General features: G+C 46.8%; 1 protein-coding gene across 1 annotated transcript in view; it reads left to right on the top strand.

Annotated features, from left to right (window-relative positions):
* Positions 1 to 16,464, top strand: part of LOC122543256 (integrin alpha-6-like) — an 18,329-nt gene extending 1,865 nt beyond the window's left edge. Inside the window, exons 3-6 of the mRNA XM_043681727.1 lie at positions 1,883 to 1,996; positions 3,328 to 3,426; positions 4,258 to 4,383; positions 11,613 to 16,464. Coding sequence (XP_043537662.1) covers positions 1,883 to 1,996; positions 3,328 to 3,426; positions 4,258 to 4,383; positions 11,613 to 11,771 — 498 coding nt within the window. The 3' untranslated portion in view covers positions 11,772 to 16,464. The remainder of the gene's footprint in view (positions 1 to 1,882; positions 1,997 to 3,327; positions 3,427 to 4,257; positions 4,384 to 11,612) is intronic.
* Positions 16,465 to 17,228: the final 764 nt, after the last annotated feature.

Here is a 17,228-nt window from a genome sequence, read left to right as displayed (position 1 = left end):
CACATTAGCCAACCTCCAGTCTTCTGGCATCTCACCTGTGACTATCGACGATACAAATATCTCAGCAAGAGGCCCAGCAATCACTTCTCTAGCTTCCCACAGAGTTCTCGGGTACACCTGATCAGGTCCTGGGGATTTATCCACCTTTAACAGTTTCAAGACATCCAGCACTTCCTCCTCTGTAATATGGACATTTTGCAAGATGTCACCATCTATTTCCCTACAGTCTATATCTTCCATATCCTTTTCCACAGTAAATACTGATGCAAAATACTCGTTTAAGTATCTCCCCCATTTCCTGTGGCTCCACACAAAGGCCGCCTTGCTGATCTTTGAGGGGCTCTATTCTCTCCTTAGTTACCCTTTTGTCCGTAACGTATTTGTAAAACCCCTTTGGATTCTCCTTAATTCTATTTGCCAAAGCTATCTCATGTCCCCTTTTTGCCCTCCTGATTTCCTTCTGAAGTAGACTCCTACTGCCTTTATACTCTTCTAAAGATTCACTCGATCTATCCTGTCTATACCTGACATAGGCTTCCTTCTTTTTCTTAACCAAACCCTCAATTTCTTTAGTCATCCAGCATTCCCTCTACCTACCAGCCTTCCCTTTCACCCTGACAGGAATATACTTTCTCTGGATTCTTGTTATCTCATTTCTGAAGGCTTCCCATTTTCCAGCCGTCCCTTTACCTGCGACCATCTGCCCCCAATCAGCTTTCGAAATCGGATGAACCTCAGGGAAACAAACTTCCTCCAGGGATACAGTGGGAGAATGAGACTGATTGGATTGCTTCTCAGAGGGCTGGCATGGATTAAGGGGCCGAATAGCCTTCTTCTGTGCTTTCCTGATTCAAAGACCACTTTAATCAGCCCTGTTTTGGCAGAAACTGGTTCTTATTTTGTATTCATTCTTGGGATGTGCTCATCACTGGCTGGGCCCAGCATTTATTGCCCCGTCCCTAGTTGCCCCCCTTGAGAAGGTGGGGCTGAGCTGCCTTCTTGAACTTCTGCAGTCCATGTGCTGTAGGTAGACCCACAATCCCATGAGAGAGGGAATTCCAGGATATTTACCCAGCGACAGTGAAGAAACGCCAATTTTTATCCCAGTCGAGATTATGAATGGCTGAGAGGGGAAGTTGCAGGGGGTAACGTTCCCTTCTAGATTGGACAGTCAAGGTACAGGAGGGAAGGGGATTATTGGGCAATTCACAGAACCAGAGAGGTAAGCTTTGATGGAGAGTCAAGAGACAAGAGAAATGGTCCTCAATGGAAATTTAAGGGATGAGAGGGATGGTCTTCGATGGAGGGTCAGGGGATTAGAGGGATGGTCTTCGATGGAGAGTTAGGGGGTTAGAGGGATGGTCTTCGATGGAGAGTTAGGGATTAGAGGGATGGTCTTCGATGGAGAGTTAGGGATTAGAGGGATGGTCTTCGATGGAGGGTCAGGGGGTTAGAGGGATGGTCTTCGATGGAGGGTCAGGGGGTTAGAGGGATGGTCTTTGATGGAGGGTCGGGGATTAGGAATGGGTTTCAATTGAAATGTGAAATCCCTCTCCTGAGTTTGTTTCCTTGTTTGGCGATTACAGAACTGTCCTGACATGAGGAGAGCCCTGTCACCAGTTACTGCTGGAAATTCTACGCTGCTGGTTTTGATTGGCCTTGCTCACGCCTTGTTCCCATTTCTCCATCTCAGCTCTGCAAATGTTGCATGGCACGACATGAGCAGGCAGGATGGTCAAGTTGTCCAAGGATTAACCCAAGACTCCTTAGAGCGATGCCAAATGCACACAGTTGTTCCATTAGAATACCCAGGATTAAATGTCACATATCCTCCATTTGCAAATTGATTTGGACTCTAATCTTGAACATCATTTCCCCACAGGACTGTGAACTGGGCACTGCCAGATGTGTTGACTTCCAGTGTCCTCTCCAAATTCTCAACACAACAACCCGAATGAAAATAGGTGCTCGACTGTGGAACAGCACCTTTCTGGAGGTGAGCTATCCCACCAGTTGTGTGATGAGATTTACTTAATGGCAGTTTGATGGAAGTGAGGGCTTTAGCTCTGCTATTGGTGAGGTTCATCAAGGGAGTAGAGTTGGACGAGCTTCAATCAAATTCCTGGTGACCATAATGCTACAGTTTAAAACTGGCCAAAATTGTTATTATTGAAGGTTACAGCATCAAGGTGGGTAGGTGAAAAATCACTCAAGATCCAGTTTGAAGGGCAGAACAGGCATGAGGAGCCGACTACTGTCCTCTTGTATTCCTCCTTGACATGACATTGTCAAATCTGAAGCATCATATCATTCGGGTAAACCTTCTTTGGGGTTGAACTTAAGGCACCTTATTGGGCAAGAGCCAAGGGCATTTAAGTGACCCAGCTCCTGACCTCATTACAGCCTTGGTTCAAACATGGACAAAAGAGCTGAATTCCAGAGGGGAGTGGCATCAAGGAGCCCTGGCAAAACTGGAATCAATGGGTTTTGGAAGCAAACTCTCCGCTGGTTGGAGTCATACCTGGCACAAAGGTCATGGTTGTTGGAGGTCAGTCACCTCAGCTCCCGACATCTCGGCAGGACTCCCTCAGGGTAGTGTCCTAGGCCCAACCATCTTCAGCTGCTTCATCAATGACCTTCCCTCCATCATAAGGTCAGAGGTGGGGACATTTGCTGACGATTGCACAGTGTTCAGCACCTCAGATACTGAAGCAGTTCATGTTCAAATGCAACAAGATTTTGACAATATCCAGACTTGGGCTGAAAAGTGGCAAGTAACATTCATGCCACATAAATGCCAGGCAATGACCATCTGGAATTCCCTCCCTGAAGGCATTGTGGGTCAACCCACAGCTGGTGAACTGCAGCGGTTTAACAAGGCAGCTCACCCCCCACCTTCTCAAGGGGCAACTAGGGACGGGGCAATAAAGGCTGGGCCCAGCCAGTGACGCCCATGTCCCCTGAATAATTTTAAAAAAAGGAACTTGTACACATCCTACTGTGTACAGGGCTGCTGACCTCCGTTGCTCTGAGGGGCTCAAGAGAGAAAATGGCGGCCATGTTCCGATTGCTGAGTGTGACCCTCTTTGTGTGAGGTGTCCCTGTATATGTGTTGGAGGTCACCTGACTGGGCAGCTCCAGGGTGCAGGGTAGTGAGCTGCTGAGCGACTAAAAGCCCATCTTCAAACAACTTCAGGTGTCTGAAGTTGTGGGGCTGTGAATACTATACCTCAGCCTGCTGATCGTAGTCAGGAGTGCATGGACTGGGGAAGGGGGACATGATGAACTGGCTTTATCGGAAAAAAAACCCTCTTGTTAAAATTTCAGGAATATGCTTCATACAGTTCCATCAAGCTGACCATCCGTGCGAACATCAGCGTGAAGTCAAGCATCCGAAACCTGAAGGTGAAGGAAGCTGCTGCTGAGGTACTGACACCATTCCCAATTTCACCTTTACTCAAGGCTTCAACACAATCTATTGCCATATTTTGGAATATTTCAAGGCAGGGCCACAGGGCTGTCTGACGCTATGCTAGGACAACAATCAGTGAGGGAATCAAGGGTTAATGGGAAAAAGGCAGGAAAGTGGAGTTGAGGATGATCCAATCAGCCGTGATCTCATTGAATGGTGGAGGACTCTTGATGGGCTGAATGGCCTACTCGTGATGCACTGTCTTATGGGAACATGTGCCATAGCATCGCCGCCAATAAGGCTTTCAAGGGTTGAAACACAGATCATCAGAAATTCATCTCCTTGGGCCACCAGCCATGAGCTTGGCAAGACATACTGAAAATGTAACCGCAAGAAAAGGCCAATTTTAAGAAGTGAAGCCAGCTTTCCCCTCACTTCCCCTGCTTTTCAATGGGGAGCTAGGAAAGCTTTCTCAAGCTTCAGCAGCTCACTGATCGCCATCCGTCAGTTGTTGCCCCTCCTTCCTCACACCTCCACAAGTCCCCCACACCTTCCCCTCATCCCTCACCTCCTCCTCTTCCACTTTTGCCCCACCGTCAGAAATGCCCTTGTGGAGATAAGAAGGTACTGCAGGTGTAAGGACCTCCAGCTGCAGTGTCCTCCTGAGCTGGAGGACAAGAAATGGCAAGGTGGCTGCTGTGATCAGTATCTGTGACCAGGTCGTCCTGCGGCGTTTCCAGAGACTGTTTTGGTGACCTAACACACAGAAGCAGAATATGGCAAGCTGGATTCTGATTGTGCGAGCACGTATTTACAATAACTGGTCTCCTCTTTAATCTCTCCAGTTTACCATACAAATATACCCAGAGAAGACGAGTGTGGGATATGTCGGAGCGCCCTGGTTGATTATACTCATTGCTGTCCTGGCAGGGATCCTAGTGTTGGCTCTCCTTGTGCTTCTCCTTTGGAAGGTAAGTGTGGATCTGATAGAAAAGATCACTCCTTAACTGCAGGGCTTTGATTTAAATCAATTCAGACCACTTTTGACTTTGTTGCTTGCCCTGTCGGGTTGAAACATATATTAAAATGTTTTGTTTTTGCAGTTACCTGCTTGACTTTGATGTACTGTTCCAACAAAATAAAACCACTGGTCTCATTTACATTTGGCACAATTATAAATGTTTGTCCCAAGCGCTGGGAATGAACTCAACCTGATGCTATTTCTGCTCGATTATACTGGGGTGTGGCAGTCGATTTTTGTGGTTCTATTGATCGATGTATTTCCATCTTTAGACACCAGCAGATGAACTTTATTAGGTCGCACAGTGCTGAAATTGAATTCTTCCCACTGATCTTTCTCAGGTGTTAAAGATCGGTGGAAAGAGTATTTGTTTTATTTGTTGAGGTACGAACCATGTTAACATTGCTGACCATTCCCAGTTACCCTGTGGAAGGGTGATCAAGCATAAAGCCTGGCATCAACTTACATAAGGCATCAACAAAGGCAGGACATGCACTGACATTTGGGATTCTCAATGGAACTCAATGTCTCACAGCAACAGCTTTGACATCGTCATACTCATGGAAGCATGGGACCATAAGACGTGGAAGCAGGAGATGGCCATTCAGCCCATTGAGTCTGCTCCATCCTTCAATGAGATCACAGCTGATATGACAGTCCTCAACTCCACTTTCCTACTGTTTTCCCACGACCCTCAATTCCCATACGGATTAAACATCTGTCTCTCCCAACCTTGAATATACTGAAGGACTCAGTCATGGCACACTCTGCAAGATTAATACCTTATTGACAATGCCCCACACAACACCATCACCATCCCTGGGCATATCCTATCCCGTTGGCACAGGGGGTGGCACCATTGCATCCAATCAGGAAGCAGTTGCCCTGGGAGTTCCCAACATTGACTCTGGACTTTAAATCTCTGCCCTCTACTTCTTGATCCTTCCACCACTGAGAACAGTTTCTCCCTGTCCCCTCCGTCCAGACCCCTTGTGATTTTGAACACCTCGATCCAATCTCCTCTTCACCTTCGCAAAGACAAATCGCCCCAATTTCTTCAGACTACCGACGTAACTGAAACTCCCCATCCTTGAGACCATTCTCTCGAATCCATGCTGTACCGTCTCTGGTGTCTTCACATTCTGCCTAAAGTGTAGATGCCCAAAACTAGTTGCAATACTCCAACCAAGTCCAACCCAGTGTTTTCTCCTGATTGATCGTAACTTCCTTGCTTTTAGTACTCTATCCCTGTTCTCCGAGTGGGGAGCTTGGCACCAAGAGAGCGCCAAGGTGAAACTTTTCACTTTGGTATTGTTGCCCAGTCTTTGACTTGCACGGCCTGGGGCATGAGACTGGTAAATGTTTGGTTACAATTTGCTGTGACCTTGTGATAAGTTTGGAAGTAAGGTCAACAAATCAGTTTGCTGAACTACAAACTTCAGTTTCACATGTATTTAACATGCAGTTGCAATTCTTGAACAGTGAAGGGTTAAACTTCCTCGCTTCGCTGTGTGGGAATTGCAAAATCATTCGTTGTAAGTGGAATTTTACACCGTCGAACACACAGAGGGAACTTTCTCCAGAGATTGGTGAAAATCTCTATCAGTGGTTATGAAGGAGGGTGATGCTTGCAAAATGGACTGGAAGGGTCATCCTGTATCGTGTCAAATAAGGGGCAAACTCAGTGGCTTAAGATGTTGGCATGGGTGCCTGCTGGGTTCAGAAATTCCTGCCAAACGCTTTACAGGATGGAGGGAACCGACTGTCACATTGACGTAAGAATGCCAATATGCAGCAATAAATAATCTGCATTGTTGAAACCAGTAAAAAACATGGCCTCCCTCAGGCCTCTGACCTAAAGACAGTGCACCAAGAGGGGTTGCATAGCCTTCTGATTTCTCATCCCTTGGCTGCATTCCTGAACCCTGGCACACACCCACGACCCCCCCCACCACCCCAACCCCGATGCGGGTGCCACCTTCACCCGTCCCAATTTGCTTGACCTGTCGTAACGCTGGACAAACATTGCTTCCTTGTAGTGCGGTTTCTTCAAGAGAACGAACAAAGAATCTCAGTATGAAACTGAATATCACAGGGCTCATCTTCAAACCCAGCCTTCCGACCAGGAGAAACAGGCCACCGAAGCATAATGCTGGCATCTGCAGCGGTAATTGTAGCAACAGGCCTGTGCCCAGTCCAAGGTTGCTGTGGTAGTGCCAGTGGGATATAGTGTGTGTTTCTGCACGGGCACCGAGCGCTTGGATGTTGGAGGTGTGTAAGGATTATCAATAAGTCTCAAGTATTGACATAGAACTGGCGTTGTTCCTTATACTAAGCACATTTTGCAACCTCCCTTTGAAATGATGAACAAGCCAGTCACACTGAACAACTGGGTGAGTGTCAAACAGTTGACAACAAGTGAAGCTCATCCAGCCCACATTCCAATGAGACTCAAAGATGCTCCAACTCAGGTGGGGCCAGCTTGCTTCGGCCTGTAAAACTGCTGCTTGCAGCTCCTTTGAGTCTCTGCTTTGCTTCTTCGATCAACCTTGTGTTGGGTCACCAGACCTTGCCTCACTTTCCCGAGACCTCCTCAATTCAATGCTTGGTGCCACAAGGCTTTGAACTCAATAATATCAAGAGGGTTTTGTTTTTGGTGAGGGCTGGGGTTGGTGGCTATCTACCAAGTAAATCCAGAGCCCAAACCGATTCAATCTTCCAGCCCAACGCTTTACATCCTGAGGCGAGGCCTCAGTTGAAATATTCAATGTGACGTGCTCAGAGAATAATCCTTACACCACCTCCCCACCCTCCCATTTCCCCCTAGTTTCTATAATGATGGCAGGAATGGAATGGTTTGCACTGTGTGGTACCCATGCTCTTCAGTTCATTTCTGTGATGCTGTCCTTTTGCCCCTCACCTGAATGTGTGTGTGGTGTGTGCACAACAAGACTAGCATGAGATGCTCTGCATGCAGCATGTTTGATTTGAGTATTTTTATCCCTGTGGTATTAGACACTTGTCTTCCCAAATGCTTGTGCATCTTTCACTTTCTTTGAAACAATTAGATCAGTTTGTCTGTCTCCCCTTTCCTGCTGGCCTTTCGGGTGTGGCGGCCATCTTGTTTCAGTTTGCATGAAGGAAGGTCACCGCAGCAACACTTCCTGTTTTGAGAATGATGAACACTGCCTCGGTTTCTGTCTGCCCTCCCTTGCTATCTTCCTCAGGTCTCCCTAGGTTGCTTTCAGCTACAATCCTTGAACGTGCACCAGACTCCTTATCTCTGTGTAATGTCCTCCAGCTCGATTAGCGAGGGAACAGGCATGGATCATCCACCATGATGCACAATGTCATCCCAATAGGAGTTAGGGAGAAGAATGGCACTGTCCAAACTCTCTCAGAGAACGTGAACTCGGAGCAGATTTGGCATCTGGGGTGGGCTAGGAGTCTCAAGGAGACATAGAAACAGAAACTAGGAGCAGGAGGAGGCCATTCAGCCCTTCGAGCCTGCACCACCATTCAATATGATCATGGCTGACCATCCAACTCAGTGCCCTGTTCCCACTTTCTCTCCATAACCTTTGATCCCTTTAGCCCTAAGAACTATATTGAACTTCTTCATGAGAAAAAAGATAGGCTAGTGAATAATGCCAGGATTTCCCAAAGTGCTTTCAAGCCAATGAAATATAGTGACTGTATGAATGTAGGAAACAGGGCAGCCAATTTGGGCACCGCAAGAGTGTGATGGAATACTCCCCACTTGCCTGGATGGGGGCAGCTACAACAACACTCAAGAAGCTCAACACCATCCAGGACAAAGCAGCCCCCACTGGATTGGCACCACATCCATAAGCTTCCACTCCCTCCACCACCGACGCTCAGTAGCAGCAGTGTGTACCATCTACAAGATGCGCTGCAGTAATTCACCGAAGATTCTCAGACAGCACCTTCCAAACCCATGACCACTTCCATCTAGAAGGACAAGGGCAGCAGATACAGGGAAACACCATTCCCTGCAAGTTCCCCTCCAAGCCACTCACCATCCTGACTTGGAAATATAGCAGCCTTCCTTCAGTGTCACTGGGTCAAAATCCTGGAATTCCCTTCCTAAGGGCACTGTGGGTCAACCCACAGCACATGGACTGCAGCGGTTCAAGAAGGCAGCTCACCCCCACTTTCTCAAGGGGGCAACTAGGGACAGGGCAATAAAAGCTGGGCCCAGCCAGTGACACCCACATCCCACAAGTGAAAAATAAACATCTGCTTTTACAATTGATTCAGATACAAATATTGAACCTGTGTATTTTTCAGAATAGCACCACAGGATCTTTAACCACGCATGGAATGTGGCAAATGGGAATTTGATTCCACCTCTTGCCTAAAAATAAAGAGTATCTCTTGACAGTGCAGCACTCCCTGAGCACCTCAGTGCTGTCAGTGGTAGAGCAGGCATGTATTCGAATCAGCAGAACAGACTTGAACCTACAACATTGTGACTTCAAGGCAGAACTGCTACTGCTGAGCACCTTATCTGCTTTGCGTCGTCAAGAGTGAGTCGGTTGCTCTTGTCTCTTGAAAACATCGTTCCTGGTTGAGGTCCCACTTCAGGGCTGGGGGAGGTTTAAGTGCAGGAGTGAAGAGGTGCCGCACTGTCAGAGATACTAGCTTTGGGATAACTGTTACATGGAGGCCCCCCCATCTCCTTGCTTGGGTGGATATAAAAGATTAATACAGCAGGGGGAGCTCTCCCTGAGGGCCTCAATCCGTCAATAAATATCCCAAAAAGGAGATGATCTGATCACTGTTACAGTCCATGGGAGCCTGCTGTGCGCAAGTCGGCTGCTACATTTCCTGCATGACAAGGCTTGTTGTGCCTTAAAAAAAATGTCTAATTGGCGGCAGAGCACTTTGAGTTGTCCGGTGGTTGTAAAACAAGCTATATAAAAGCAACTCTGTCTCTGCTGTGCAAGAAGAGGCAGAGTGTAAAATAAAGAGCTCAGGAAAGGAGCTTCCTGGTCAGGAGCTGGCACAGGGGACAATGGGCCTGACCTGGTCAGGAGCTGGCATGGGGGACAATGGGCCTGACCTAGTCAGGAGCTGGCACGGGGGACAATGGGCCTGACCTGGTCAGGAGCTGGCACAGGGGACAATGGGCCTGACCTGGTCAGGAGCTGGCACGGGGACATTGGGCCTGACCTGGTCAGGAGCTGGCACAAGGTACAATGGGCCTGACCTGGTCAGGAGCTGGCACGGGGGACAATGGGCCTGACCTGGTCAGGAGCTCAGACAAAATGGTTATCAGAAAGAGATTGTAGCTCCCCTCATGACCTTGCAGCTAAAAGAGGTCATATCAGACTTGCAACGTGAACTCTGTTTCTCTCTCCGCAGACCTGCTGAGCTTCTCCAGCACATTCTGTTTCTGTTTTGGATTTCCAGCATCTGCAGGATTTTACTTTTATATTGGCTGGAAGTCACGCCTGATGTTAATTGAAGCCACACATAGACCAGGCCGTGTGTTTGAGCCCTCGTTTGTGCTGAGCTTGCTTATTTCCGAGGGGGGTAGGCGAGAGGCGCTGGTTACCAGTCAGTGATGGTGTGTGGAGATCAGCCACAGTCGAGGCTACAGACTCACCCAACTCTTCATTGGCCAGTTCTCACAGCTCGCTGTCTCCATGGAGATGACCCCCAAGAACAGGGACTTCCCATTCACGTACTGGGATGATACCCTGTGCTCCACCATTCGCTCTCCCAAATCCCACCACAGTACCCACCTGCCTCGAAACATTAGACACGTGTATCTTCCAATGGCTGCTCAAGGAAAGTGGGACTTCCGCAGTGGCAGAATTTGTTATGAGTTTCCGCCTTTTGACTGGTGTCAGTTTAGGTGGGTGCAGGACGAGATAAGGAGAAAGTGAGGACTGCAGATGCTGGAGATCAGAGCTGAGAGTGTGGCGCTGGAAAGGCACAGCAGGTCAGGCAGCATCCGAGGGGCAGGAGAGTTGACGTTTCAGGCCGGAGCTAATGCTCGAAATGTTGACTCTCCTGCCCCTCGGATACTGCCTGACCAGCTGTGCTTTTCCAGCCCCACACTTTTTGACTCAGGATGATATAAGTCCTTTAGACAACTCTGACCAGCCCCGGCATCCAAAATGGGCCTTGCATTTTTTCCCATTGCAGGCTTAACCTGGTCAAGTGCTGGGACAGGGGACAATGGGCCTGATCTGGTCAGGAGCTGCCACTGGGGACAATGGGCCTGATGGTCAGGAGCTGCCACTGGGGACAATGGGCCTGATCTGGTCAGGAGCTAGCATGGGGGACAATGAACTGGGACGTCCAGGCAATGCTCTCCTAGAACCTCAATGAATTCCAGCTCATTTCCCAATAAGCAGACTGCTCCAACAAAGAACTGGTGGCCTTAGTTGTGATAGCCCTAACCAGCTTGTGACTTCTCAAGAATATTTCACAACTGCCAAATGTATTTCAGAAAGAAAAAGAAATGGAGTGTGCCCCAAATCAAACAAATGCCTCAGGAGGGAAACTCCTCCCTTCCTTACTGCTGCTGTAGCCCGTGTGGCTAATGGGGCCTTGAGGCAGGATGGGAGAAAAGCATGCTGGGAAATTGTCAATGGGTTTGGTTCAGCTTGGCTTTGAGCTGCCCATAATCAAGCTCCAGGCTGACACTCCATGTTTGAGACTGCAGCTGAGGAATGGCCTCTTCCATGCAGCGCTGGATAGTGCGGAGCTTCCTTTTAAAATTCCGTTGGGGAACATGGACAGCATTTATTGCCCAGAGGGCAGTTAAGGGTCAACCACATCGATGGATACATGTCAGTCAGATGAGTAGATTTCCTTCTTTAAAGGGAGATTAGTGAACCAGGTGGGATTTTAACAGCAATCATTAGATTTGTAATTAAAGACTATTTATTTAATGCAAATTGCATGATCTGCTTTAGGTGAGATTTGAACTTGGATTCCCCTGTTATGATAGGCCTCCACCTCCCCTTAACTACAGCTATTCAAGGGGGGAGCTTGGGAGTGCTGCATCTGAAGCAATGTGTTGCATTATATGAAACCAAGAGCAGCCCATGGCCTTGGTGTCGAGACTGGTTAGGAATGTACCACATTTCGGAGACAAAAATAAATGCTCTCTCTCTCTCTCTCTCTCTGTGTGGTTTGCAGTGTGGATTTTTTAAGCGTTCCCGTTACAATGACACCGTCCCACAATACCACGCCGTGCGGATTGGCAAAGAACAGCGACAGCTCCACATGGATGAGAAAAAGACGCGATATCAGAAGGAATGGATGACTCACTGGATTGACAGTGATGGCTACTCATGAACCTTATTTATTTTTGTATACTTTAATAATGCGGCCTAAAAAAAAAACCCCACCCCAAACATAAACCACGTATGTTTCTGATTATAGCAACAACCAGCTGCACTGAAAATGAACAAGGTGACGTTTTGAGACAGTGGGAGCTACAAAATTTGCATCCGAACCCAAAACTGCCACTGGAGAACTTTCTGCTGCGATGTTTGCGTGCCCTTCAGACTTTGCTGGTGCCAGCGACCGAACCACTAACAGACTTGGTGTCATTTGTACGAGTCAGTTCCACAAATAATGAACCCCTCTCCCCACCCGCCAAACCACGCTTCCACTATCCTGCCTTGACTCTGATATCTGTTGAAGGGATCAGATGATCATTTGGGTTTCCAAGTTCAGTGTAATATTTCTGAGGGAAAGCAGGAATTTCAACCCTATTCCATTATCAAGCTGACAATAGAGTTTTCTCATTCTCAGCCAGCATATGTTGCACTCAAAAGGGGGTTCCCTGACAGATGTCCTGAGTTGATGGTTTCAGTATTGATAACATGTAGAGCAAGCTGAGACCTGTTGACTCATGCAACCAACTCAATTCAGCGTGTGTCTGACTGTTCTGTTGCTGACTCCCTGAGACACGTTGATGCTAACGTGCTTGGGCAGCAGCCTGGAGCCTGGAGGGTTAACTCACAGACTAGGGCATTCAGAGGCCAGGGCGACATGTTGAAAATCAAGTGGCCGTCTGAAAGAAATAGTGAACATTTGGAAGGTGAGAACCTGTGTTTGACGGGGCGCTTGCTACCTCATCACCCTGTGAATGGCTTGGTGGCGTTTCAGGCCTATGGGGGGGGGGATATCGCAGTTGGTTACTGCAGCGGCTAGGGGGAGCACAGCAAGACTCCACAAACAGCGAGGATACAGACTGACACAAAAATGGGCATTCGGCCCAACTCCAATCGGTCAATGCCATTTCACTCACCCCAGCCCCATTCATCTCATCCAATCAGCATCACCCTTTTCTCATCAGCCAGTTATAGAGTTGTTATTCCAGTGCTCAGGATCCATTAGCACCCTTTACAACCCCCTCTAACTCTGTGTGAATTTAGTCCTCTCCCTCTCTATCTCCTTTTGCTGTTGTCACAGTGCCCTGAGGAGCTGAGTTTTTTTATAATGAGAAACATGGTTGGTAGTTTTTTAAAAAAAGCATCCAGAGGTATGTAGTAGCATTTCTAGGTAGAGGGGAAAACAAAGCTGGTGGGATTTGAACCCAGGACACCTAGTCTTCGAACTAAGGACGCTACCACCACACCACTCCCAATTCATGTGTGCTTCTGATCCAGTTCATTATAGGGTGAGTTGATTGAACTAACTGTCCCTGCCACTGCAGGAATGGGAACAGGTTTCCAACAGTGAGTACCAATTCTCCCACTGTGTTCAAAGATTTGCACAAGTTGACATCACTACATTTCTGTACATTGCCTTCCTAAACCTGGGGTAGGCCAGTGGATGGATGGAGTCGCCTTCTATTATCATCTTCCAACGGACTACGGTTTGACAGGCAAATATGTCCCCATTTCCATCACAGCAAAAGCACTTTGTTCTGTTATGTTCTGAGGTGAGAATGTGAGCGCAGACTTTGCTCAGTAGAACCCAGGTCTGAGACATGAAAGAGAAACCTTCTTACAGGAGGAAGTGCTTTCAAACTGACCCTTTACCAATTCCACCAAAGTGTCTGGGACTTGTTTCAAGATTCAGCCTTGGTAGCCTTGTCCCCATTGATTTGTATCTGACACTTGTGTCACATTAAACTGCCTATCACAAGTATAATCACCTGGACAATCTTGCAGAACACTTCAGGGAAGATGGGCTTTTGGGTGAAGAGGTACATGAGGAGATATGAAATATCTTGAGTCCGTCCTCTCCCGCCTACCGTTCCCTCTCCTCCCAGTAAGTGAGGTCACCTCGAGACAAGCACATCTCTCAGTCCGTTAGTAGCTAATATGAGAGTAAAGATGATGCACTCATGTTATGGTCTCTCTCTTTCTCTGTTTTTGCCCTCTCCTCTGCCATGATCTCTATTTTCTCTTTCTCTCCCACATTTCTCTAACCTCCATTCAGCCGCCCAGATCAGGAAGGCATTCTGTGAGCAAGTTTGGGCTAAAGTTGCGTATTTGACTGTGACAGGATATATTGAGGCTACACTTCAAAGATGATAACTAATAGTGGAACAGTATAGAGTAAAGGACTGCGTGAGTCCATGATACTGTATAGGATTAAACTACTGGTTTTCAGGAGTGTAAGGAAAAATAAAGGAACCTTATTAATAATTGCTTGGCAAGACAGAACTTAAACATTGTTCAAAGGAGACATGGAATTGAATCTTTTTGCACTCATTGGACTTGAAATGCAAGAAGTCAACTTCTAAAAAGGCAATCTTTGGGTGGATTTTTTACATGTCAGCCCTGATAAGGGCAAGACAGAAAGATTCAATTTCATGTCTCCTTTTAACAATGTGGAATCTTACTCAGCTTGTCATCAAAGGTAAATGAATGATTTGAGGGGTTGAACAACGAATTATTTTTAAAAGACCATTAGCCAAACTTAGTAAATCAACCTCAATGTGTTGGTAAAACTAACGATAGTAGTCTTGATTTCATTCTTTTCAAGGGTGCGTGGTGTAAAATTGCTGTTGCCAACTCACTCCAGTTCCTGGCTCACTTCATAAACAGGATGGTACAGCCTGTGGCCTATCAACTCATCCATGTTGAGAGTCTCCCTCCACACATGGTTGTTTCAGTGTTTCCCCCATTGCTGACTCCTGTGTCAGCATGTGCCCATGTAATCGAAATCTCTTTCTTTTTTGTTGAAGTCCTTTGGGTAACAGCTGTTCTGCAGCATGAACTCAAAATGGCCACTCTCAGGACCTGACTGATGACTCTAAGCATCTAAAACACATCATCAAACAGGCTGGTAACTGCCCACTTTCAGTACTTCAATGACATTGGCATCTCCTAGGTGACACTACAGGCCCGTTATATATTGCCAGACAACTTACTGACAGAACGCTATGGGGCTAAGGCCAGTGTTTGGCCTGTCGGTACAGATGCAACACAAGAGTGTGGAGATCAGTGATGCTGACAGTGAATCCTAATCCATTACTTCTTTTTAAGAAGAAAGTCATTTTTATCAGAGACTAAAACTGAACGTAATAAAGGCTACCACACAAACTAGATGGTTTAGTCAAAGTCAGAGCTCCCTTCTGATGAATGTGAATTGAGGTATGAGGATTCAGTTATATCTTCATTACCAGAAGACCACAGTGTTTCAAGTATATTCAAAAACAGGAATGCTCGAAAATACAGCAGGTATGAAAAAGGAAGATGTACTTTGAGGTTTCAGTTGAGACCCTCGGTCAATATTCTACTCTGAGACCCTCCTTTCTCTGTAAGACCTGCAGTGATGTCCACTGTTTGCTCTCTGTGTTTTGGAGTTGCTGTTTCTCTCTCCATCTCTTCCCCTCAGCGTAATGAAGGGATTAACAGCCTTTGCAGTACATGTGCAAATGACACCAAGCTTCCACTTGTCCAACTCTGAAGTGAACCATGAAGTGAGGCTGTAGGTTAAGGAAGTGTCCACAATCTGCTTTGTCACCACGCTCCAAAATTCCTTTGAAATGGGCAGTGATTGAAATCTGGTAAATGTTAAAATAATCCTTCCCCTCCCCCTATGGGTTGTATGAACATTGAGGCTGGAGGGAAATCCAGTTGGAGTGACTGCCTCTTCAAGTCAAATCAATCCAGTCTTAACTGGACACCAAGCCTGAAAAGGTTTCACTGTGGTAATCAGAAACATACAGTTATGGCTCCTGTTACAGAGATACAGTGTTCTGTTTGCTTCTCTCACCCCTGAATGAATCTGTGCACTTGAATGTCTCAGCACATCGAGGATGTTTCAGAAGCGTATTCTGAAACAGGCTGATGAACAGGACTAGGCTCTCAGTTGTTACTTTTAATTTGGCACCTTCAAAGTTTTTTTAAAAAAATATATGCTTCAAATGTCCACTTTGATGTTACCTCACAGCTGTGCTCACATTATTACACAAGTCCATCGCTTCCACATATTTTTCTACAAACCTATTCACAGATATGATTGCACACCTCTGGAGTAGGTGGGACTTGAACCCAAGGCCTCCAGGTAGGGACACTACCACTACACCGCAAGAGCCCTTGTTGCTCAAGCACGCAATTTTTTGATTGAGAGTCAGATGCTCTATTCTTGCACCACGAAACCATGAGAACCTCATTTCTGTAATGGCCAATTATTTTGGAGATTAAGTCTTGCAGAGTCAGGATGCTTTTGGGCGGCTGACAGTTGCAGTAATTGGCTTGCACTGTGTCAGGTCTTGGTGTTGGGCAGGCGGGTAGAGAAATTCAGAGAGCCTTCCTGCCCCAGACATTATACAGAGGTGCCACATCTGGTGCCCGTATCCTTAGAGTGCCGCGTGATGCCATGTTCATTGAAAGCTAAAATCTGGTTGACATTACTGTTTGCTGGTCTCGTCGCTTGGGACCTGTTTCATGAGTATAGACACTGAATTCATGTCTACTGAATTTTTAAGGAAAAATCTACCTTCAGCAGCAACAATTACTGTTAGTAACCTTTAGTGTATGGTACTGTACAGTGTTAAATTAAATCGGTGCTTCAGTTGCAAGGCGTGCATTATCTATTGGAGATTGAAGTCTCTTTGGTCTGCCATGGTTATCAATTGACAGATGAGGACCAATTAGTGCGACTGCATCAAATTGGACAGGAACACTCCTTTTCACTGACATGTAAATCTGCAAAATGACAGTCTTTGTGCATTTGTACAGTACTGTATAAATATGGGAGAGGGGGACAAACTTATCAGTGCTGAGAGTCCGAGAGTCCAGAATAAGGGGACACAGTTTAAAATAAGGGCTCTCCCATTTAAGACAGAGCAGTGGAATTTTATTTTCTCAGAAGGTCATCAATCTGTGGAATTTCTCTCCCCAAGGAGCATTGGAGGCTGGGGCATTGGATATTTAGAAGACGGAGGTAGATTCCTGGGTAACAAGGTATAGGCAGGTCAGTGGCATTGTGACCACAGCCAGTTCAGCCATGCTCCTATTGGACAACAGAGCAGGCTCAAGGGGCTCAATACTCTTCTTGTATGCCAGTCTTTGGCCTTGCCTTTAGCTCTGTCCAGGCAATACATCATTCCACAACATTGCCCTCAGGCCTGTGCCAACCTAAGGTTGCCAGCTGTTGGACTTGACACTGGACAGTCCCGTTGTGTAGGGGTTCAGTGGGCACTGCTCAAACATAAAACAGGATGCCAGAGGATCTGTTTGTTTCTGTCCTTGCTTTGTTGACTTCTGGCACCCACCATGGCAGTAATTAGATTCGATTCCCTACAGTGTGAAAACAGGCCCTTCAGCCCAACAAGTCCACACT

This window comes from Chiloscyllium plagiosum, chromosome 43 (genome assembly GCF_004010195.1).
Source record: "Chiloscyllium plagiosum isolate BGI_BamShark_2017 chromosome 43, ASM401019v2, whole genome shotgun sequence".
In the NCBI taxonomy this organism is placed as follows: domain Eukaryota; kingdom Metazoa; phylum Chordata; class Chondrichthyes; order Orectolobiformes; family Hemiscylliidae; genus Chiloscyllium; species Chiloscyllium plagiosum.
This window is presented reverse-complemented; position numbering and strand designations above follow the sequence as displayed.